This window comes from Pleurodeles waltl, chromosome 2_1, assembly GCF_031143425.1.
Source record: "Pleurodeles waltl isolate 20211129_DDA chromosome 2_1, aPleWal1.hap1.20221129, whole genome shotgun sequence".
In the NCBI taxonomy this organism is placed as follows: domain Eukaryota; kingdom Metazoa; phylum Chordata; class Amphibia; order Caudata; family Salamandridae; genus Pleurodeles; species Pleurodeles waltl.
The window spans coordinates 755,097,901-755,123,457 of NC_090438.1; the positions used below are offsets into that span (position 1 = coordinate 755,097,901).

At 40.9% G+C, this 25,557-nt stretch overlaps 1 protein-coding gene across 1 annotated transcript in view; it reads left to right on the forward strand.

The window, feature by feature from the left end:
• Nucleotides 1–25,557, forward strand: part of IRF4 (interferon regulatory factor 4) — a 55,799-nt gene that overhangs the window by 15,556 nt on the left and 14,686 nt on the right. The window contains exons 3-8 of the mRNA XM_069217779.1: nt 1,461–1,647; nt 7,172–7,263; nt 13,752–13,893; nt 14,467–14,574; nt 16,105–16,458; nt 23,907–24,019. Of these exons, the coding sequence (XP_069073880.1) occupies nt 1,461–1,647; nt 7,172–7,263; nt 13,752–13,893; nt 14,467–14,574; nt 16,105–16,458; nt 23,907–24,019 (996 nt within the window). The remainder of the gene's footprint in view (nt 1–1,460; nt 1,648–7,171; nt 7,264–13,751; nt 13,894–14,466; nt 14,575–16,104; nt 16,459–23,906; nt 24,020–25,557) is intronic.

Consider the following 25,557-nt stretch of genomic DNA (forward strand, 5'->3'; position numbering starts at 1 on the left):
AAGATGGCTGACGTAGCCAAGTAGTTGAAAACATGCTGCTTCTGTACCAGTACTATTTCTCCCTAATACAATTGGTTTCTCTCCAACTTTGTAATATTTTGACCTTCATTTATTCACTTTCTGGACTGCTCTGAAGCTTACCCATGCATTTAGATGGTTATACACTACCGGTGTGATTTTACCCAAACCATGGTAGTTGCAGGCTGTCCCATGTGTGCGAGCGCAGCCCGTGTATTATGAGCCATATTTATGAAGGGGTTTGTTGCTTTTGCACCACGCAACAGGATGCAAAAATAACGCAACTCTTAAAATGTGATTTATCAAGCCAAGCTAGACAACATTGCAAGGCCCTCAGTGGCTTGATAAATCTGGAGGAACGTTGCGTTACTCTGACCCAGGGAGCCATTCCTTGGGTGGTGCGTAGGTCTTCACATGCAAAACCTGCGGATTTTGATGCACTCCCAGATTTACTAGAAGTGAAAGACCTCCGAATGCACCGAAACTGCTACACCTCCCTAGGTGAGGCGTAACAAGGAGAAATATCTTTATTTCTCCTCATTTTTTCCTCTTTCTATGTGTGCTGCAGAAAGAGGAAAATGCCTCCGGGGATTATTTTTGTGCAAGAAGGTGCCCATTCCTGCACTAAGACAATCCTGCCTACAACGCAGGTACCCCTACACCATGGTGCAAAGGTGCCTGTTTTGGCACTAGGCAGCACTTTGTGCACCAACACCAGAAAAAGGCAGGAATGTGCCATATTATTTTAAATTTGGTGCATTCCTGCCCTTTCCCTATCACGCAGCACAGCAAGGTGACTTTCTTCTCTGTGATCATTATATGAATAAGGCCCTATCTGTTTACAAGGGACTGTAAAATTGGGCTACAACCTCACCAAAGCAGTGCAATATGGCAACAGAAAGCGCTTAATATATATTTTTTCAAATATGTCTGAATAGCGAAAGCTAGTGGTTATTCAGATTTCTAAAGGCAATCTTGCTAAAGAAGATGGTATGTCCCAGATGATGCTGTCTTAGATTTTGAATAGAAGATAAACTTGCAGTGTACAGCGTTTTCATACTTTTGTTTTCTACATAGTTTTGAAATGAGTTGTGAAACACAGGTAACGCCACTAACAATACAAACTCCTAATCTTATTATGGATCTTATTAGGAAGCACCACTTGTTTCAGTCATATGCAGGAGACTCTGGGTTGATAATCTGAGTGGATAAATCAAACGTCAATCTTGGTCTGATTCCATATAGATAAGGAGGCTGTGTGAAGGAGAGCAGGCCCCATCCTAACAGCAATAAAAGGAAATCATCTTGATTGGAAACATAGACATTGTTCTGAAGGTTTTTTATTGAAAATCAAATCTGCAGTGATAAATGTGCACAAAATCTAAATATGTTAGTTCGTAATTATGCAAAATAATGTTGTTTTATTTATCAATCCCTTTCAGGCTTGGGCTCTCTTCAAAGGAAAATACAGAGAAGGCATTGATAAACCAGACCCCCCAACATGGAAAACCAGGCTGCGCTGTGCTTTGAACAAGAGCAACGATTTTGAAGAACTGGTGGAGAGGAGCCAACTCGATATCTCCGATCCGTACAAGGTGTACAGAATAATACCAGAGGGCTCAAAAAAAGGTAGGTCACTGAGTGATAATCACCGCAGCAGATCACTTTTCTGTTGTTTGATGCCGATGTAAATATTTCAGTTTTTAAATTTTTTTCAAACCTGAAAAAATAAAGATAGTTTCATAGCCCACAAATCTCCACTTCAGAAATTCTTTTTTTACCTGGTGATAATCTGGTACAGCATCTCACACTTTTGATTCCCAAGAGTTGCCATCAGACACTGTACCAGCATAGAGGGTGAATTCATCAAACAACTTGAATCACCCATGTAAGCCAAAGTTGTTACAGATAGATAGGGAATTTAATTTGCTATCCTGTTTCAGTTCAAACACAAACCCTGGAATGGACAGCTTGATGTGCGTCCATCAAGAAGAATGGCCACAGTTGACGCGTACATGTCGCTCAATGGATTTTGTTTGAAAGACTTCCTCATCAGCCCAAGATAATGGGTTGTACTGGAAAGGTTGCCATAGGTAGCTCCTTTTTTAAACATGATTAAACTGTGAACATCGTGTAATTTTTCTGATACTGAAGTGCCAAGAAACTAATTGGTGTACGTGCGCTGTTTAAATGCTAGTAACATAACATTGTGGGTTTGAAAATGCAGCAGAAGATTGAGTTAGAGCCTGGGAGCTGATTGCAGAGGAGCAAAAGAAGCCTCAGCCCTGTAGAATGATTTGAAGCTAAAATCAGGGGTGAGGAACCTAAGGCTTTGGCACTTAGCACACAGAAAAGCCTCCAGAGGATCATGCCCTTGAGCACTGCAATGAGGCATGTGGAATAAAGAGGGTGGCCAGGCAAAGGAGACTGCTTCTACCAAGTCCTTGCAGATGTCACTTCCAGTGAACTTGTCCAGAAGCAGTCACAGGAAGCGATTAAGATGCATGAGTGGATGCCGACGTGGCCATGCTCTGAATATGGTCCTTAGTTTAGTGGACACTGGCGGAACCCTCTTGGCAAATGAAATGTGATGTGACTCAAAGTATCCAGATAGATTTTAAGTGTTAAGATAAATGAAAGATAAGCCTATTAATGTTCCTTTTATTTTCTTGGAAAGATAATGTTGATTTGACTGACTTCAAACAGGAAGAGGACAATTTACTCCCCAAAAGTGTAACACTCTGTCTCATATCCTCTATGATTTTAAGTATGGAAATAAAACTCATGCATGCTGTAGACACTCCTAAAAACATCAGCCGCCACTCACCCACAGAATCCGAACCCCCATATCCCTCATGTAAACATGGATGACATGGACATATCTACAATTCAGCTCAACAAAAACGTTTGTTTTGGCCCTAAACAAGAAACCACTGCCAGCATTTAGACTTAGGGCTGTCTGGCACAAACCAAATCCTTTTCTCGTCATGCTACGTCCTGTATCAAATGCCATGGTGTTCTACATAAAGAGTTACCTCAAATTCAATGCCAATTAAACCAAAAAGGAGATTGCTTGCTTCTGACTTTCCCGTCCCTGCACTAAGGCTGTACCTTACAGTAAACAACTTGCAGGCCACCTTCTAAGCCCTTGGTTTATCCTACCAGGACGAAGTATGACTCCCTTTACAAGCCTACGTGACGTCCCTTAAATAAATACTACAGGTAGCCAAACATCTTGTAAAAATTAGCAACTTTATTACCACACGATCCCTGCTTCATTGGGTTTCCTTGCCGGCTTGCATCCTCTTCAGTAATATTGCATTATCTACATTGCATCAATGACAAACTTCTATATAAAGTATACCTATAAGCTCACTGTATCCACGCGCTGAGAATAGATTGTTGCAGGTGTGAAATCCAGTGACGTCATAAAGAAAAAAAACCAACATAAGTCTTTTCTGTCAGTGTCCCAAGCCTCTGGAATGCTACCCCACTCCAGAAATACTCACTTCTGTCACTTCTGCAAACTCTATAAGGAACCTAAGATGCATCTTTTTTGTCACAATGTGAGTTTGCCAGGTGGTAGTGTAGTACAGTTTTCTTTAGAATAAAATGTTGTATGAAAGGGTACTTTTTCAGTCTTTGGCTGCAACTATTTCATTTCCACAGTGAAGAAGGTCTGCAGTGTGAGCCTCTGGAACGAGCGCCACAAAATTGTGGTCCTGTGAGTCCAAGATATGCCAAATACAACCCATGACTGAGAACAAGGTGTTGTCAAACAGGACTAGAGGTATCTAATGGGTAGAGGGCATGGTGGCAAAAGGGTAAATAGGGTGCCAAACAGACAGAGGGTGCAAGGACAGAATATGTGGTTCCGGTGTACATATTAGAAATCTCTTGCTACACCACTGAGACTAAACACAGTGACACCACTCTGAACTGAAGGATTTCCAAGCCTCTAGGTCCACTCTTTGAAGGAGATGCTATCCTCCAGTTTGAAAACATTAAGCCTCATCTTATCCCTCCTGCCTTCATTGTAATGCACGTTTTCTGTTGGTCCTTTCTCAATACAGTTATCCGCTCCTTGTATACACCCCAAACCAAATAAGAAAACAAATAAATAATATTCCCTAGATGAGAGTAATAGGAGCCTTTCAAACCCTCACTTGAACCGCCTTCTTTTCTGTCCTAGGAAACGTTCCTCATTTCCCTGGTCATTTCTGATATGTGTTCCCTACGCATTGATATGGTGAAGTCTCCAAGGAGTCTTATAAAAGAGATTCTTTTTTTCATACCACCTTAATGTCTGTCTGTCTGGCCACTTCCTTTCCCTGTTGTGTTACATTGTCTCAACTCTTTATCACAGCAGACTGATGCTCTCCTTCGGTGGAACGTAAAGCAGAGGTTTCTAGTGAGATTACAACATTTTGTTTTGCTAAATTTGCAAATCTGCCTGTCACCTCACTTAACCATCTCCCCATTCGCCTTTAACTTAATTTGCATCATCCCTATTTTTGATAACTTTGCTGATAATCTGACACAGGATTACTTTTTGGGAAATCGATTGGGGGCAACCTTTAGGTTTTTTAATCCATCTGCTTTTGTCTTTCATGTGGCTAATGTTGCGTAACCCACAACAGTAAACGGTTTTCTCAATTCTGATACGTTATCACAACATTTGTGATAAGCAGAATTTTATTTTACTCATAAATTCAATTTAGAACACCTTCACTTTTTCGAAAACATTTAGAAATTGTGGCATAAAAAACTTCCAAAACATTAGTGTTTGCATTTCGGTTTTCTAAAAAGGAGGTTGCCATTTTTTTTCTGTTACCAGTGCTTCAGCTGTGCTCTCTGAACTTGTCATCAGTTGAAGGGCTGGATGTAGGCGCCATCTTTATTTAATATATGCATGAGCACAACTAGCGGTATGTTTGAGCCAGTATCTCGAATGGCAGTGAGGTCAGTGGAGGTAACTTGCAAGGTAAAAAGTTAGAATGTGGTCGCTCTATAGGTTGGTTTAGGTGAGACCAAAATCAAAATGTTCTGGCTGGTAGATTGCAAGTTTTTGGTAGGGATATAGTGAGTCCATGCCTGCCAGGTAAGAAGAATAGATTTTGTGGACCACTTAGAATATTACTGTCAGCAGTTTGTGAAGGACCCTCTTATATATATATATATATATATACGTATATATATATATATATATATATATATATATTTTTTTTTTTGCAGAGCGTGGTTCACTGGGTAGTGAAAAGATGTGGTGGGGGTGTGCCTGCGAAGGTTAAATACGGTTCTCATAATACAGTTAAGAACCTTGTCCAATTTGTGGGAGGAGTATTCAGGAAGACCCAGAAGCAAGCTGTTGCAGTAATCCTAAATTCTAAGTACTAGTAAATTGATTAATTCTGTGGCTGCGCGGAATAGGAGACAAGAGTGTATTTGTATTATGTTTAATGCTTTATGTCATGCTGCAGCGTCAGTAGTAGTGGTAAATGAGCCCATAAAATGTATAGGCTGAATAAAGCTCTGAGATGTTTAATCGAGAGAAAGTTGGGGAAAAAGAGGACTACAGTTTTGGAAGAGTTCAGAACGCGAGACTGTAGAGCCACCTAGGTAGGAATGGCAGAGAGGCAGCCAGAGGTACATGGTTCAAGGAGGGGAGAGAAAGCAGGAAAATGGAAGAAAGTGTGTGTATCATCTGCGTAAGGATGGGAGGTTAAACTTAAAAGAAGAGATGTTATCACCAAGGGAGCTGGTGTAGAAAGAAAAGAAGAGTGGGCCTACGACAGAGCCTTGGGAGACACCAGTTAATAATGAGAAGGGATGGTGTAGCTGGGAGGCCCATTGAACAGGGAAAAGCAATTTGAGGGATGATGAGTGGCATTCTAAGGCAGATCCATTGATGCCACAGTGTTGAAGGATGGTAGTAGAGTAGGATGATCTACAGAGTCAGATGCTGCAGACAGAGCAAGAAATAAGAGGATGGCTGACGTGAGCATGTACTGAGGAGATAAAGTTAACAACACAAGTGAGTGCAGTTTCAGTTGAATGAAGGGCAGGCAGGGACACATCTTAGTTTGGAGGGCAAGGATTCAGCAGCCCATATTCTATTGGCAGACATTCTCAGTAATCCGAGCCGCCACATATATTGTACTACTGTTGCCACTAACAAGGTGAAAGTCTTGAACCCGCTTGTTTCTAGTAGTCCTTAAGTTTTTGATTGCCTTCTTGTGTGCCTCTCCTAGGCCTTTCCTGTTTCCACTGGTGCTTTATCTGACTTTCTCTCACCTTTACCTCTTGTTAACTGCAGTGCCACTACTTCTCAGCTCGTGGTTTCCTGCCATCTGGCTGTCCTCTTAGCATTCAATTCATCTTTTGGGTTACTTTTACTATTCAATTGAAGTGTGTTATATACATCCTGCTGTCATTGTGGTCGTTCGATACGACGCAGGGCGTTGTTTGTGCAGAATTACTTCCTTCAGGCTTTGTGGTTATCAAAAAAGAGAAATTTAACAAAAAAATAACGTGTTCTACCGCAGTCACAGCAGACAGTGTTACTCGTGGTCAAGGAAGCAACAGTAAAACGGACAAGATGAACTCCTGAACGTGCCCTACTTGCTTGTCTGTGAAAGGATTGAAAACATTTCTCAAACAAATCGTTCACAAAATTGTAGCAGTCAAAACTCCTCTTTGGTTTAATGAGCCGTATTTGGTTTACATTTTTTAATCCGACGCAGAACCCTCTGAGCCAGTCATGTTTTAGAGATTTATAAATTAGAATGCGTTAATAACTCTGATAACTTATACAGGAATAGGCTAGTGGTGTTGGAATATTAAGGCTCATATTCACACTTTTTTAGCGCCGCATTTGCGTATTTTTTTGACGTAAATGCAGCGCAAACTAACAAAATATAATTGTATTTTGTAAGTTTGCGCCGCTTTTGCGTAAAAAAAGTATAAATATGGGCCTAAGTGTTAGGTCGTTACTTAGTTGTTCTTATTCTATCCACAACAGAAGGGAGAAACGCAAAGGTAGCCTTGTTAAGTGGAGCAACAATTGATTTTTGCAGCACTTGTGAGTTAATTGCTTTATAAACCGAATTTGTTTTTGCTGTTATCTCCTGATGTTTGACTTCTTTTTTAATAGGAGGAAAACAACCCAGCATGGACGATCCGCATTTAATCATGAACCATCCGTACACGTTGCCGTCATCTCCTTTCACTTCTCTGCAGCCCCCGGTGAGCTCCCGCGCTTTTCTATACTCTGCATCGCTTAGATGAGGCGCTGCGCGTGCATTGCTGTTTCCTGTTCTGTGGCTAGAGCTGCTTTGAGGTGATGCACTGTTAAAGAGGAAGGTGTTTCGTCTCATCAAGTGAATATGCAGCAGTGTCATCTCCCCCACTTCTCTGGTCAAACTCTGCCCTGGTATATTCATTCTGGAAGGTCCTAGCGCGAAAACAAGCCGGGTACGTGTAGCGTAGTGCAGTAGAATTAACCAAAGCTTTCGCACCGCCCCCTGCAATTCTTAATTCGGGTTATCACCCCCATGATAAAAGCCCTTGGTATACAGAGTCTCTCCAAGGTACGCCCTCTACAGGACTTCAGTGAATGTTACAGGTCTTTTATACAAGTGCCAAGCCCATTCTTATTAAGCGAGGAACTTGCGTGCCACACACACATTGCTGGCATCCAGCTATTTTCATTACCAAACACATATTTGTGGTGAACTATGTTAGAAAATCAATATATTGCCTTTATGAAGCCTATATGATTTTGTATTGTTTCACCCGGTAGAGTTTAATGTAAATGTGAGCGGCTGTGTGTATGTAAAAGCACATGTACTGTGCTCAAGGTATTTCTGCTGTGAATTCTAAGGTTTCGCTTAAAACATTGCAATACGGTGGGCTTAGAGCCTGCCTGCCCATTGCTTACTATTGGTTGGCTGTATTGTCACTCTTGCTTGCTTCTTAGTCATTAGCTTAGTGAGCTTTGCTTCTTCTTCTTGTGTTTGCCCCTCCCCTGGAGCATGACCAAAGTACTTGTGTTCTTCCACTGCTCTTGTTTCGGGAACTACTTTTTGTTTTGTTTGAGCAATCCGTTGGAGAGCATGTGTTTTTCATTGTCTCCCTCATGTCCTTTTTTCCCCCGTGTTTTGTGACGCTCTCACCTGCATGCTTATATCCCCTGCTTGCTCTCATGCTGTCCTCTCTCACTCTGGAGCTTCTTTACCTTCCTGTCACTTTCTCTCACCATTGGGATTCTATCCACCACTATAGCTCATGTTGCTTTCTTTCACCTGTGCACTTCTGTTGCTCTTGCTCGTCCGCATGCTTCTGTGCCCCCTGCTTTCCTCCATGGTGCTATCGGCTCATTCATGTAAACCTCCCCCCCCCCACTCCATGTTGCTGTCTCTCCTCCATGTGCTTATTTGCTTCCCAACCCATTACCCTGGCCCCATTAACATTGAAAAACTTAAAAGACAGTGACACAGCTTTTGGGCTGCATCATTTTGTAGGTGCATCATGGGTGTTTAAAGTATGCACATGCCTACAAAGTGACACGGCCCATGGCTGCGTCATTGTGCTTATTTTTTTTTTTTTTTTGTTAATTCCTTAATGCTATACAGCATCTGCTTTGATGCTGTAGAGCATGCAGAGAAAACCTTGGCAGAGTGAGGAGATCTCTGAGGTGAGGTCCATTGCTGTGCTAGTGCTTTCTTATCCTTGATTGGAAGCAGTGTTACCACATTGGTTTTCAAAGGAGGAGCACTTGTGCAAGCATGTAGTGGGCCCGTTTGTTTTAGTAATTATTTAATAAATGGCTATTAGGAATTGTGTTGTTAGTTGATTGGCGTGCGAGCCCTGGTCAAGCAGCAACCACAATCCTAGTCAGGGTAAGGAACAAGCAAACCCCAAACTAACCTGTGGTCACCCTCTAGCAGCGTGGTACAGAGCAGTAAGGCTTTACTTAGAGGCAATGTATAGTGTATTTGTGGAACACTTCAAACAGAAAAACAGTGAAAACACCACACAAAACGATTCCACACCAGGTTAGAAAAATAGGTCTGAATCTAATAAATAAAACAAGCCCAAAATGACAAAAATCCAGTAATTAGAACTTGAGTTATGAATTTTAAAGAATAAACTGTAAACAAGAGCTTAAAAGCAAGAAGCACCATCCAGGGATATGTGGTTGCACCAGAACGAGGCAAAGTAGAAAATTCAGACTGACAGCGGTTGAGCGTGGCCCGGTTCAGGGACCCAGTTAGGCCTGCTGGACCAAAGTACCTTAAATCCTGGTTGTGCAGCATTGCCGGGGTCCAAAGCAGAAATGCATTCCACACCTGAGGAGATGTGTTGGTTCCAAGATGCAGAGAGACTACAATGCAAGGTCCTGATGCAGCAATGTTGAGGATCCTGTTGACTGTGCTTGTAATGTGAAGACAAGTGTCGAGGATGCGGCACGCAGGTGAGACGATGCATTGGTTCAGATTGACACAGTAGCGGCGATGCAGTGGGTTGGCATGGCTGTCAAAGCTGCCATCGGCGAGGAATGTGAGAAGCATGTGCCCCGGAAAGGGTTGTACACTGGTAATTTCAAAGGCTGTCCTACGATGCAGGGTGCAGCGGTGATGCAAGTCTGGGTTTGCCGCTTACGACACATGCAGTAGCTGTGGTACGTCGGTTCTGTTCCTTGCAACAGCAGTGTTGATTCTGCTCCCGCAGCAGAGGATTGCTGGAGCAAACAACTTAGGCTTACTTCCCAGGTTCCAGGACTGGGGTGGCAGGGCAGACTCAGAGAGTCAAGGTTGCAGGGGTAGGGCGGTTGGCAGTCTCTTGTGTCCCTGAGACTTCAGACCAGGAGGCCAGCCAGGCAGCCCTCAGAGTCAGTCTGGGTTTGAAGTGATGCAAGCCCAGCCCTTCTCACCCAGGTAAGGAAGCAGCAGGGCAGCACAGCGAGGCAGGAGTCCAGTAGAGTGGCAGTCCTTCAGCAGCACAGCAGTCCTTCTTCCTGGCGGGGTAGTCACAGGTCCAGAAGTGTACTGAAGTGGTGGTGTCAGAAATCCAGTACTTATAGCCAGTTGGACCTTTGAAGTGGGGGACACTTCAAAAACAGGTCTTTGAAGTGCATAGAGGCCCTGCTATTCCTGCCCTGCCTCCAGACTCACTGTAAGGGGTTATTCAGCCCTTTGTGTGGGGACAGGACACAGCGTATTCAGGTGTGCTCCTCCCTCCCATCCTGCCAGGAAGGCCAATCAAGTCACACCTAAGCTCCCATTGTGTGTGGCTGTCTAGGGTGAATACACAAAGGCCAGCTGTCATCCACCCCAGACAGGTGATCAGAGGTAGGCAGCAGGCACCAAATGGCTAACTTAAGAAAATGCCAAATTTCTAAAAGTGGCATTTTCAGAGTTACAATTTAAAATCTGACTTCACCATAAGCTGTGATTTTAAATTGTGGTCTTAAGACACCAAACTTGAAAGGTTTATCTCTTCCAGATTGTGAATTGCACTTATAAGATGTAATAAGATCATTCCAATGTTATCCTATAGGAGAGATAGGCCTTGAAGTATTGAAAAACATCTTTGAGAGTTTTTCACTACCAAGGCATGTAAAGCTTAAAAGGTACATGTCCTGCCTTGTAAATACATTGAACCCTGCCCTCTGGGTTGTTTAGTGCCCACCTTAGGGGTGACTTATATTTATGAAAAGGGAAGGTTTGGGCCAGCAAAAGGGTTATTTGCCTGGTTGACATGGAATGTAAACTGCACACACAGACTCTCTAATGGCACACCTGAGACATGGTTCAAGGGCTACTTGAGTGGGTGGCACAATCATTGCTGTGGGCCACTAGTAGCATTTACACACACACACACACACATAGTACCTCTTTACTAGGGACCTCATGATGACACACACACACACACACACACACACACACTGTACCACTGTACTAGGGACCGATGAGTAAATTACATTTCTAACTGGGGATAAACCAGAATTACCATATTCAGGTGAGAGGTTTAGGACTGGTTAAACTTGGTAAAGCGCACATTGACCTAAAGCCAGCCAAAATGAGGTCTGAAAAGTGGAGGAGGTAGGCAAAAAGTTGGGGGGGGAGACCACCCTACAGCTTTCAGGTGTAACCACAGCAAACATTAACTATTAATTTCAACTGATGAGATAGTTTCACACCTTTCAGGCAGGGAGTTCTTTTTACCAGAGCCCAAAGAAGAAGGTAACTCCCATAGGTATAACTGGTCTACTCCCTCCTAGCCAATTTACAGCCAGGGCCCCTGGAATTATGCGGCAGGAGAGGGCATATTTATGTGGCTAGGTTGAGTAAATTATGTAGCATAATGCAACACATTTTGTAATTTAATTACTTCCATTATTTTGTCATTTTAAATTTAGTACAATGGTTGGGTATCGATTGCACCTCATTAGTACCAGTTCAACACTCAAATATAGCAATAAGCAACAGAAGGGAGGCCAGTTCAGCTTTGCAAAGGGCCCTCCACCACATGAAAACATGTGTTGCTGCATTTTTAGTAACCTTTGAATCGTTTGAGCTACAAAGCAAATTTTCTTTTTTGCCACAATGTGCAGATTATATGGCAGATGATGAAGTATGTGAGAAATGCGGCAATCTGTAATTATGCGGAAATTGCCATAGCTGCACACTTGCATAATTCCAGTGGCCCTGTTTACAATTTAGGAGTTGTGTGGGATCGAGGCGAATTAACATTGCTTGCAGGCAGGGGCGTTAATGTAAGGAGTGAGGGTAGTGGTCTTAGTGGGTCTCTATGTGTGATAGACAATGCCACAGGCATCGTTTATGCAAACTGTGGTGTAAACATCCCACAGAGCTTACCCAAGTTACTATTGATTCTGTGTAAAGAATCTCATTGCAGAGTATTTAACAATGATGGAAATATGGTCCATATAACAGCAGACAAGATTTAAATCTGCATAAAAAATAGACACATCGCCCTTTTCAGATCCTCTTCTGATTGGTAAATCACTCCTAATACATTGTAGTTACAAGGAGCAATATCTAAGTCTAAGAACAATCTAATGATATATTCACTGTAGAAACGCTGGTGCTCCTCATCTATCAATTGTTTCATATTATCAACCGACTCTGATGGCATCCACCATTGAGAGCTGTGTCCACTGTTATTCCACTATCTGTGAGCAAATTGCCAGAACATTGTTCCTGAACCAGTGATTAAGTGGTGTTGCGTGTTCAGTTCAGTTTATTTGTAATATGTAAAATGCCAGATACATCAGGTTTCAAAGCGCGCACACAGCAAAGCACTATGCTAACAATAGATACAAACATTAAAATTAAACATGGTAATGCCATAAAATAAAATCAGTTCAACCACTACAATACCCTAAGTATTCATGTGGCCAAACAAATTGAATGAAAAGCGCGGTGGGGGCCTTGGACAACAAATATGAGGTACTAAAGTATACACACAAAAAGTCCTTGGAGGAAATCTGTAATGGCACCGTGATGCTTGAGAAATCAGAATATAGAAACTGCAAACATGTTTAATATAATAGATGCACATTCCTATACATTAATTATCTGTTTAAAGTGGTAGCCATTATATAACAATTAACCTTTTACAAAGATTACGTTGTTGAAAAAAAACATAGGGCCTGATTGACTGCCTGATCACAAATAGTGGGTCCAAATTGTGTACAAACGTTTTTCGACCTCTGTAATATTGCAAAGTGCTCTAAGTGCTTGTAGGTAGGTCTGGAAGTATCCAGTGAAAGGGGCTCGCAGCAGGGCCCACCAAATGACGTAAAATAGATTGGCTAAAAACTCAGGGATGTTGGCCTGCAAGAGACAGTAGAGCCACCATCCCGGTATTCGAATTCCCAAATGCAAAACATTTTGTTAAGAAGCCTGTATACCTTAAAGGAACTTGTGCTGCTGTAAAAAATGATATTTCCTGTTTGGGAAGACATCATGGGAGTGGCCAGCGGCCACCAGGACCACTGCCTACACCTCCAGGAACCACCCAACACAATTCCCGAAGAGGAAACTCTCCAACAGGGATATCCTCTTCTTTGGGAATGACTTAACACTCATTTGAGGTGGCAGTAACTATTCAGTGGTTTGCAACCACAATTGTGATCACAAACAATTGATAAGTCTTATAGCGTATCTTAGTTAGAAGGGTACACCACTTTCACACCTTCTTCTAATTGTGATTCAGAATGAATCACACCTTCTGTGATTCAATACGGATTTTCTGTATTTTAAGAGGTGTTTGTACATTTAAAAATCACATTTTGCGGTCACAAACCCTATGATTTTGTGAATCGCGGGATCTCTGACTGCAAAATGCTTTTGTATATCTGGCCCATAAACTTAAAATGTCCAATCTTTGTTCATGAAAAAGATGACGTATTTACTTAAAAACCGTGAAACAGTATTTCTGATATTGAACAATTCCCTAGGCAAAAGCGAGGAAGAAATTGTACCAGAAGCGCCGCAAAAGAAAAAAGAGGGGAAGTCGGGATAGAATGCACCAGGAAGAAGGAACAGTATGAAGTGCAAGGGGGAGGGGAAGGTGTGAAGGTTAAAGATGGTGGGAATCATGAAAACAACAGAACAGAGAAAAAGAAGCCCTCAAAGTAAATGAATTACCATTTTGTTCCACATCAGAAATTATCTATATAACTCTCCCTACATTTTTAACAGGTATCGAACTATATGCTGCCACATGAGCGTTCATGGCGAGACTATGTTCCAGAGCAGCCCCACCCTGACCTACCTTACCAGTGTGCTGGTGTCCCATATCCTGCACGTGCGCATCACTGGCAGGGATCAGCTTGTGATCCAGGTAAGACCATTTTGACCACGTTGCTTGAATGTATCTGAGCTATTTTGCAAAATCCTGCACTTCTAACTCTTTGAAAAAGTATTCACAATAAAACTCCACCTTTGTAGCATATGTACTGGGTCACAAGTCTTTTGAATACAGATGCTATGCATGAGTTTACGCTAAGAAAGCTGTCTCTTAAAGAATAGGAACCTCCGCACCTCTCAAACATTAGTTGGCTACCTTCTGTGTGAACATTTAAATTGTGAAAACATTTGCACAGAATGGACCACAATTTGGGTACGAGCAGTTGTATTCACTGGAAATCGAAATTCAAACAATACCTTGATCATAACGTTTGGTAATCATGCTGCCTTGGATGTTAATGGCTTCTAAAGTATAAACACAGGATAACTCCACTGAAGAAATTGATTATGGGACCGTGTTTCTAGGGAGGCAGTGTATAGAAATGGCAATGTAGTTTGCCAGCTTGTTTCAGATATTGGAGTTTAGAAGCTTGCTCTTCATAGAAAATGCCTGTATGAACCACTAGTATGTAGACAGATTGTGTTTGACTTTTGTTTGTAAATTCAGGTTACCAGGTGACTGGATCCTTTTATGCTTGTGCACCCTCTGAGGCACAGAGTCCTGGACTCCCAGTAGAGCCAAGCATAAGGTCTGGTGAGGCCATAGCACTGTCTGGTAAGTACATTTCGCTCTGCGTTTGATGGTAAAACATCAGGACTGGGACAGAAAATAGGCTCGGGTACCAAATTAAAAGTGATCCGCATTAGCGAATCAGATTGCAAAAAATTGGCCCAAATGGGGCGAGTGAAATTGTAGGAAGGACCGCAGGAAAATAGACAGAGATGACACCTTCATGAAGTTAGATCCTCATGAGGAATTGTACATGATGAGGGAGTGTCAAGTGCTTTTGTGTTGGCTGTCTTAGTGGTGGGTAATGGAGAACCCGGGGGAAACCAATCTGGGCTATGGTGATGAATCACTTAAAGACTAAACAACAATATGCATAGCATGTTACTCAGATGCTTTTAACCTAATTTGTTCCACTCCACCCTCCTTGACCCAGTTGTTGTGGTCTAGTATTCTCTCTAACTGACTGGTCATTTGATATATGCACCCAGTGATTAGTTCCAATAATTGAAATCTTATTGTATTTGGTATCCTTGAATCTGGGTAGAGGTTGCTAGTGATTGCACCTTGGTTAACTGAGTTAAAGACTTAATGGGACATATTACTAGATAGTATGGAGAGAGCACCAAGTTCTAATTACTCCAAGCACCCAGCTGTTTTTGTTATTCTCCCAGCTATATTTAGTGGCCAAATGACTAGTCACTGTGTGGAATATATCAGAGTGAAACATGTGGAGAGAAGAGGATCAATAATTACTTCTTTTCTTTTCTTTCTTGAGACCTTTCTGAAAGCTGAGAAGGGGCTAATTTTTTTGCAGCGGGGCTGCAGAGTTGGGGAACGGGGATGCTCCTGGCGACATGTCATGGTCATAGGAGGAGTGGCCTATTGTTCTGCAAGTCTAGTTGGGCTTAGGGAGGGGAAACTCCCCTGGGGACTAGGTAGAAGGTGAAGGTGGTCATGGTAAACATGTCACACATGTAGTCAGTAGGGAGGTGGCAGTATTCATGCCTTCCGGATGCCCTGGTGCCTTTTTCTTTCCTCTTCTTCTTTTCTTGACCATCTGGCCAAACACTCTGTGGTGTTCCTGTGGTTCGACCGAAAGAGTTTGGAGCAAGATGAGAGCAGGCATCTCAGCCCATTGGCTGATTGGGAGAGCAAACTAGGAATGAGGTGATGGTGCCTTAGAATGTCCTGTTGGTGCATGATGTCCTTGTTAATGACTAATAGACAGCATTAAAAAAATAACACACAAAAATGTGAAAAATTGAAGCTTATAAACACCAATTGACTGTCTTTCTGTTTGAAAGAAAGGGGGCACTTCACCGACATTCTTCTGTAAGCAGTTTTGTCATACTTTTTTCTTAGGAATGAATCACTCATAAATTTCCAGGCCTGATTCACAACACTAATTCTATAAGTAGTTGTGTTTCACTCGGGGCTTAACTGTTGAAAAAATTGTCCAAGTTTAGAAACATTGATATTATGCTATCCCATTCCAGCTTGCTGTTTGACTACCTGCTGCACACATCAAAATGTCTGCATTGGTTAAATGGGTTTATAATCTTATTTTTTTAACAGATTGTCGACTACACGTTTGCTTGTATTACCAGGCAACGCTCGTTGAAGAGGTGACAACCTCAAGTCCCGAAGGCTGCAGGATTGAGCATGGCCAAAGTTATGAGATTGGTCGCATGGACCAAGTGAACTTTCCATATCCAGAGGATAACAGCTTGCGAAAAAGCATTGAAAAATTACTGAGTCACTTGGAACGTGGAGTGCTTCTCTGGATGGCACCGGATGGGCTGTATGCCAAAAGACTTTGCCAGAGCCGTATTTATTGGGAGGGACCATTATCTGTCTACAGTGATCAGCCTAATAAACTCGAAAGGGATCAGGCTTGCAAACTTTTTGATACAGAAAACTTCTTGGCAGGTAAATGCACCACAGTCCTTTCATTTAAATACTCACTTGCAAAATGTGTTTATCCATTAAGAAGATAGATTAATACAGTAGTTTCCTTATTCACTGCATAATAGTTAGGCCAGAGCTGGAGACTTTAGTAATTTCTGTGTCCTTGGGAGAGTCTGGCTTGTGACCGAATCCCACAATCTCAAAATGCCCTCCTTGAACTTTAAAAAACACTTTAGGTGCATTCCTATCATTTAAGTATATTTTATGTTGCTTTTTTATAGAGCGTGAACCTAGTCCGGATGTGCAACACAGCTGGGTGTTGCAAAGACAATTGTAGGCCTAGCACTAAGAGACAAATAAAATATCTATAAAATGGTAGAAGATAAATAGAGCAGACAACTATGAACAAGTAGCAAAAAGTAAATGACTGTGGCACAGTTTGCATGGCAGCAGTTGTGTGAGAGGTCAAAATTCAGATGTACATTAGAAGGGAGTCACTTGTCTGAGAGTGAGAAGAAACATTTTCTAAAGCTTGGGTACATACACAGAGATGGCTTGCTTGTCAAGTCTTTCTTTATAGTGAATTATTTAATTTAAATTTGTGAAGGGTTTGCCTTCTGTATGCTTGGCTGCCCCCCAGGATGGCACATTTGGAGGCTAGATATTCAGGCTTTTTAAAGATAGTTTTGCAGATGAGGCACCAGACTTTCAAAATGACATGTTTTTGGCTGTTGATGAGGCAGGCAGAAAATTGAGGTTGCTGTCAGGGAATTTAGGTTGGTACCTGGGAAACCAGTGACTAGGCCCTTTTATTTGATGTGCAAACCATTCTATGGAAGTTGGAGGCAAAAGGGATGATGCAAGAGTTCATATCAGGCCTTTCTTGAAGGACTTTTTTGATGGAGAATTGAATTTGTAATGGTGTTTTAGAAATCACAAAATATAGTCTCCTGTTACATAGTAATTAAGGATAAAATGTGGATTTTTGCTGCACACTGTATCAGTTCTATGCAAACAGTGTCCTGCATAGTTAAGAAGCTATGTTACTTATTTAGATCCCACGTTCATTGCTGTGGAACTTGGAGAACCTTAAAGGTAACAGAACAATTGTATTTTAGTGTCAGGTTAAAAGCAAAGGCATCATATAAGGTTTAAGACACTCGCTGAACCATATACAAAGTCATACAATGTATAGTTTGTAGACAGTAATGTTTTTCTTGTTGATAGTTTATTCCTGGCCAATTTGGCCTCTTCTTTTAGCATCCTTTTCAGCCAACACGTGTTTCATCATCTGAGGGTTTCCCTATGACTTCATCAGGGCTGTCTCATTAGTCAGTCACACAGATAAGTTACTAGATCACAGCCAGAATTCCTATCCAGAATGACCTCTTGCCACAAAGCCAGCCGTCAGACTTGAGCGTACTTGCTCTTGGGAAACTTTAGACAGTCACAGTAGCAATGTCCCCCTGTATGAGTGGGTGGACAGTATACATAAGAAAATAATATAGAGGAGTTTGCTGATATACATGGCAGTAATAAGCTAGTGACTGGAGATACACTTTGTGGCAAGATGTCATTCTGGGTTTGTAAACACCAATCCCCATGTTAAAAAAAATAAGCAGCAATTTGCCAGAAGACATAGCCTGACATTTGACCTCAGTCTTTGAAGCACAGCAAATGTGACAAGATAAATACAGAATTTAAAGGCATCTTTATTTATTGCTTGGACTTTCACCATCTACCAATAATTGGCTTGTGACCCACCAGTGGGTTGCGACTCACAGTCTGGGAAATATTGATTTAGTGTTTACACCTTAGTGACGTGGAATCAGTTAGGACAAAATGAATGAGCACATTTCAAATGTAAGCAGTCCTTAACATCTTGGAGATCTCTCAGCACACCCCTAGTTTCACTGCCATGACCTTCGTGTAGCTACAGCTGACCCATTAAGTTCTCTGTTGTTTGTTGTGCCTTCCAGACCCAACCTGCCATTCTCTATAACTTCTCCACCATCATCATCATGGTACTGTTTGGACCACAGTGGTCCTATGGCCCAAGATAATATTTAGGGCAGTAATTGAGTGTAGCATATTCCTTCTCTTTCTTAAAGTGAAAGTTATCGGTTGGGACTTCTTTCTCCGTTTTGTGCCCTTTTCATTGAGAATCAGTACATGGTTTGAGAAATTCATCTTTGCTTTTCTTTAGATTGTTGTCTTTTTTGCAGAGCACATACAGCAATCCCTCAAGTGAACCCTCCACTGAGCTTGATCATTCAGGGAGGGGTAAATAGTCACATAAATCAAAGTCTACTGTTATGGGATCCAGCTGTCTCAAAGTCCCTGATATGTCAAGAGAGCCTAAAATCCAATAGGATGTGTCTTTTCCACGGATCTGAGCAAGGAGCTGCCATGTATTGTTGAGCATCTGCAGACTCCTTCAACAAACAGACCCTGGTGTACCTTCTGAGCCTGATACCACTTAGGTGGTTCCAGGGCCCCAGTTCAAAGGCAGATCACAGTAGGCCAAAAATCACCAGCTCTCCCTCCCTATTCTCTGCTAAAGCCTCAGTGCTACCATATGCCCTCATCATGTGAATCTGGCAGGCAGTCGAGTGGGGGTGACTATTCACAGCAGCACCCATTAAGAGTGTGACTGCACTGCTACTGGGGAAGTAAACAACACTGCATGGTCACTCCCTTCAAAAGACTTCTCTAGCCAATATCTAAAATCTGAGATATAAAGAAAACTAGGCATCCGGTCTATTTAGACAGTTAAGTCTGAAATAAGTCAAGAAAATTTGCCCAAATAGTTTTGAAGTGATCGTGTTTCTCCCTTAGCCTATTTGATGTCTACTCCATAGTTGTTTGATTGCACATTTGACTAAAGCGTTCTTATGTATTTTCTGTGTCTTTCAGTTTTTTAAGAATGTGTCTCATGTGAAAGCTACTTTGTAGTGTTAATAGTGTCTTTTTCTCAAACTGACTCTTGTGATCAGTTGAAATCTCAAGACAATTTACTTCCAAAACTCTGCTGTAGATGGGTGTGTGATAAACAGGCAAAGAAAAAGCCACTCTTCAAGCATCTGCTATCAATTCACAATTTGTATTTGTGTATGATACTGGGCATCCATTATTTTCTTAAATCATTGGGCAAATAAAGCAATATCCGATGTTCGGACTGACTTTAGGAGTGCCTCTAGTGTGAGACAACAAAGACGTAAAAAAATTCCCAAATCTAGCTTTTCTTCCCAATCGGCCCCGTGTCTATAATAGGTTTTATCGTATAAAGCTATACTTCCCAATATTTTTAGAACCAAGACCCACTTTTTAGAACAACAAACCTTTGTGACACACCTAGCTTTAGTGGACCTGAAGCAGGATATTCTTTAATGTAAGAATGTAAGATTCCATTATAGAAAGCATTGTATAGGTGCGCACTGTCATTTACAGACAGCACATTTTCCATTGAAATGGCCACTAACTTTGGACAAACATGCAGTTTTACTGATAAAATGATAGTGCACATAAACTATAATGTGTGGAAATCGAATTTCAGCGAATCTTTATCATGTGTGCATCACCAACTAAAGTATCTTGTTTTGTTTTGATCCTGTTAAGATGCTTGTTTCCATCACACTAAAGAATTACAAAAATAATGTGTGTTATTTGTTTTTGCTTTCCTAACTTGCTGAACGTGTACAGTTCATTTATAGGTATTTACAATGTGTTGTGCGTTACAAAAATGACATCCTACAGCCATTCCTTTCGCAATCTGTGTACCCAAGAAGATTGTCACATAATTGACTTTACTTTTCTTTCTCTGACTGCAAAGTGAGAGGAGTTTGTAAACACCAATCCCCATGTTAAAAAAAGGGCACCAATTTGTCAGAGGACATAGCCTGACGTTGGACTTCTGCCTCTGAAAATGTGAAACAATAAATGCAGAATTCAAAGGCATCTTTATTTATTGCTTTGACTATCAAGAACCACCAAAAATCAGCATGTGGCCCATCAGTGAGTCGCAACCCACAGTTTGGGAACAGTGTAATAAAGATTTCTAGAACACTGGGTATTCTAGATGCACCTCACACATCTGTAAAGACTTTGCTAATAATTGGATTTTCGGACTCTTGATTTACTACCATATCAGACAAAAAATATCAATTGACTTCCACAACTTGAGATAGTTCCCGTACTGTGAATTGGGCAGTTTGAAATCTCTGACTAGGTCTTTGCACTGTATTACTTTGCTCAATTGGGTGACATGTTGCAGCCTTGGTATACTTCATTTTATTCATGTTATCCTTAGTCTTTCATCACTCAGGATGGCTATTTGCCTTTTATTCCAAACAAGAGCATAACTAATGTTATTTATGTCAATGTTTTTGTCAATACGAACCTTCCTAAGGGCCTGATTTAGAAAGGTACACTTCCTCTATTGTGTACATTTACAGTTGCTTGCTATTCATGAAGGTATTATACTAGCAGTATCTTTACGACTGCGGAGACACTGCACATAAAAAGATAGGACAGTCGTATCTTTTTACGTGCAGAGACTCCTCAGTCATAAAGATACTGCTAGTAAAGTACTTTTGTGAGTAGCAAAATAGTCGTAAACTGCCACAAAAGTGTAAGTTTACCTTTGTGAATCAGGCTCTAAATGTTCTCCTTGGTATTGTTACGTTTATGGATTATACCTAAAATGTGTGTCTTTGTTGATTCAATTAAAAACTCTTTATTTCTCTCCTCTGTAACATCCCTTTCCAGTTCTTCCCATTAAGGTGTTTTGTGCTCTCTATCACGAAGAATAATACTGGAGTGCAAACCAGTCTGACATTTCCAGTAATTCATTATATTGGGTTACCCAAAAGCTTAATTCTTTGTTTAGTGAAAACATACGTTTATTTTGATATCATTATAAAGGGCCGAATCACAATGTTCCTCTTTCTATGTTAAACTCTTTTGGTAGTTGTTCATTTATTAAGTCTCTCGCTGTAGATGAATTTCAACCTGGTTCCAAGATGATCCCCCATATTTCTCAGGACACTAAAAAAGTATTCCCAGATCACATAATCAAAAACCTTTGCCATGTATACGCTAATAATTCTACTTTGTGGTGAAATAATGTCGAGTAAATGAGTTTGGATATTTGTATTGTCCTGTGCTGTTCACTCTTTATTAAAATATAATTGCTATCTGCTGATCAGGTTTCCAACCTAGAAGTACATAATTTTTGTGAGCATTATTATCTCCATTGATAAGGATTTAGGGTGATAACTTGAGCTCTGTGCCAAATCATCATCTGGTTTGTATATGACAGCTATAATCAGTTCTTTCGTTTCCAATATGAATAGATTGAATTCAGCATTTATTCTACAAAAAATGTTAAACTTAACAATATTTTGGATGTCACTGTATACAAAAAAAATCTACTTGGAATCCATCTATTTGCTCCCTCCTCCCATTTGCCATTCCCTTCATTTACCTTTTTAGGTTGAGCGTGCAAGCGATTTGACCTGCTGTAAGTATTGTGGACTTTTAACCACACCCACCGCACGCCCATTACTTTCACAGTTCGTGGGCTTGCCTTTCAAAAACCCTTTATCATCATTGGTAAATTTACGTGTGTCCCTCCTTGGGGAGGTTTTATTACCTTTGTGCAGACTGCCCCTATTACATGGATAATTGCACAATTGCCGATACGTTTGACTGCGGGCAAACTTCTTTTTCTTTTTGTGTCTCTCCTTTGTGCTCATTGCGGCAATGGCACTTTGTATCTGCTTGCTTATGTCAACTGTTTTAGTTTTCATTTTCAATTTACGTGGCAAGAAAAGTCCAGTTATGAGTTAACTCGAGCAAATGCGAGACCCATTGCATTGCAAATGCTTGTTAATAGTTTGAGAAACTTTAAAATCATGGACACCCAGGGACTGGCAGAACCAGAGCACAAATGGGTAATTCCATTGATTTGGATAAACCAATGTTACAGAAATCTGCTTCTAGAATGTCTACAGTAATATCCCTTATGATTGCACCCGCAGAAGTGCATAGATATGTCATACTAACGTGGCATGGCGTGCTTATGCAGAAAACCTTGGTAGAACAAAAATGAAAACTTTGCAATTACCGGTAAGAAACTCCATGTGCAAAGACTTGGAGCAGCTTGATCACTTATCACTTCTGAAGAAACTTTGTAAAAGATAACAAGCAACAGGAGATTGCCATACTGCTATTAATTCAAAACTAAGATTGTGACCCAACATGGGCCGTGGTGATCACTGAAATTGATTAATCATAGTGAGAGTGCTATCCATTCACTTACATCTGACCTGAGTCCACGAGATACAAAAGCAAAATTCAATAGCATGCAGTTAAGCCCCAGTTTGTTTGCCTTTATATGCCTTGATTTTAGGAAAAGGAGCTCCTTACAATAATCCTATATACCAGGATGCTACATTAGCCGTCCTCCGTTAGCTTATTGAAGGATGGCAACTATTCTTCACTGGAGGGCATATTTTACCTTACCAGTTGTAGGCCAAATCGAGTTTAGGGCTGAGGTGTGTGTTATATTTAAAACAAATTCTAGAGCTATGTTCTGTGCATCGTGTATGTGCTCACCGTGAGAATGCTTTGCTGGAGTCCCAGTATTGGTGAGGGAGGAAGAGATTCATTTCTGACGTTGATGAAGTTATCACTATTCCACCCATCACATGGAGTTGTTTGTTAATTGTACTCTTATTTACTTTCTTATATGTCTGTATTTGCCTATATTTGTTTCAGTTCTAATAATTTTCACCTTTGACTATTACTCACTAAAAATCCTTAAATCAAATTAGCCTGCACTGACACCATGTTACTAGGTTATGATCGAGGTAGGCATAATAAAAAGTACATAGAGGAAAAAGGACAGGATAATCTCAAATGTGACTTCAGTCACCTCTATGTTGATTGGAGCGCTCTTCTTCAGGCACCTGGTCTTTACTGTTCTTCCCACCCTCTAAGTAAGCATCTTCATCCAACCAGTCATGGGGAAGTCTTTGTGCTGACTAACGCACAAGGGGGTGTCCTCCCCGTACTTCTCATACACATTGCTTCGTTTCAGGGCAGTACCACCAGAGATCACCTGCTTATGTGAACACACTCATGTGAATACCCACCAGCATCACTTAAACATCTAAACAAAAATATCTAACATTCCACTCCTTACCTTTAACACTGAACTAATTGCATTTCTCTGAGTCAGGGTGGGCAACTTAAATTTGGAAAATTATGATTTTACACTCTTGAGTTCAACTTAGGTGCCCAAAATGTATTGTTATCTAGAACCAACTTGATTATCATCCTAAATAACTATTGGTGGTTGGTCTAAGTAATCATCTCTACGCACGTTTGATTTGAATGAACATTGTAACATCTGACTACAAAACGTTAACCTACTAACCAAAATTCCGAATGGTTTCTTTGCTCAGAACTACAAGCGTATGCTCTTCATGGGCGTCCAGTGCCGAGGTTCCAGGTGGTGTTGTGCTTTGGGGAGGAGTTTCCAGACCCACTAAGGCAAAGAAAGCTAATTACCGCCCACGTAAGTTTTGGCTCGCTTATTACACTGCTCAGGTCCTCCTCACCTGAGCCGTCACTAAGAAAATCGTGCTAGGTTTGTCATTTATTGGGGGAAATAAATGTATGTTTGTCACTTGTGCTTTGCATGCCACCTGTTGGTGCCATTATTATTTTGAACATACACACCAATTAAAATGTTCTACGATTGAGAAAAAATAATATAAGACATGCCAATATTTAGACATTAAAATCTGCATTTTGTTTTGAAATACTTATTTAACTGTTATTATTATTTACGACTTTTCATTCCCTAGTAATGTATTAAAAGTGATATATAACAACAAAATGTTTTTTTGGCCAGGTGTTGTGGATGTTTCTGATTGGGTTTTCTCAGCTTAGTCTTGTTTGTGACAAGAATCTGATTGAATTCTCCTGTGTTTTTTTAATGGAATCTTGAGAAAAAAGTAAAACAGTGTGCGGAGTTAATATTTCATCCCAGTGCTTTCCTATGAAAATCCAACCCTGCAACCGTAAAAATAGTTTTGAGAAGTTAGTCACGGTAAAGTCTTTTGGAACATTAAACTTATACAGGGCCTACATTTAACGGCTATGCACCCGGCCTTTATGGTCATTAAGGCCTACCTTAGAAAGGATTTATTAGTATTTAAAAGGACGGTTTAGCCCTCTAAACAGGGGTTATTTTGACAGGTTGAATTGTAAGTTTAAAAACTGCTCTTCCAGGCTACCAAGGTATGCCTGGAATATGGTTTGTTGTAATACTGCAATAGTTGGCACAGTTTGTGCTGTAGTCCACTGGTGACATTTAACTTACAGGCACTGGGTAAACATTTTACCATATACTAGGGACTCATAAGTAAGTTAAATGCGCCAATCTGGTGTATACCAACTTCATCATGATAAAAGGGTAAACACAAGCACTATACCACTGGTTAGCAGGGATAAATAGTTTGAGTTCTATGACCAGCAGAAACTGTTAAGCAAAACTCTGGGGAAATAACATGCAAAAGAAAGGAATTTCCTACACCCACTTCATGTATATGAACAATATACCTGACAGACAGTTCTGCTCTAAAGTCAGACCTATAAAGCCATGATGGAGAGATGAGTGTTGGGAGTAGGGTGAATAATAACTGCTAGGTGATGTTAGGAAAATGTTACGGAACTGCATCAGTTGAGGAGTTGGTGTGCTGATACATTGCTGACAGAGTAGCACATAAGCAAAGTACCTATTTATAAGTTGTGTGCCCTCAATACAGTGCAGCCAGGTGGATGCTAGATCCTGGAACACCTCCTTAAATTTGATTTTGGATGTAGTGCAAAGCAAAATGATTAGTTATTGTCAGTTGAGGATATGCTAGTGAATTGACCAACCAGTTAAAATCCTCAATTTGGCTGGTTAGCAATGCCCACATGCCGCAAAAGTGTGTTGAAAAGATTTGAATGCACTGTTCACAATTCCCATGGATGATATCTAAGGGTTTTAGAGGTGGCATGTGAGAAGTATCTCCTACCATTTGTAGGTATCTATCTTTTCTCGCT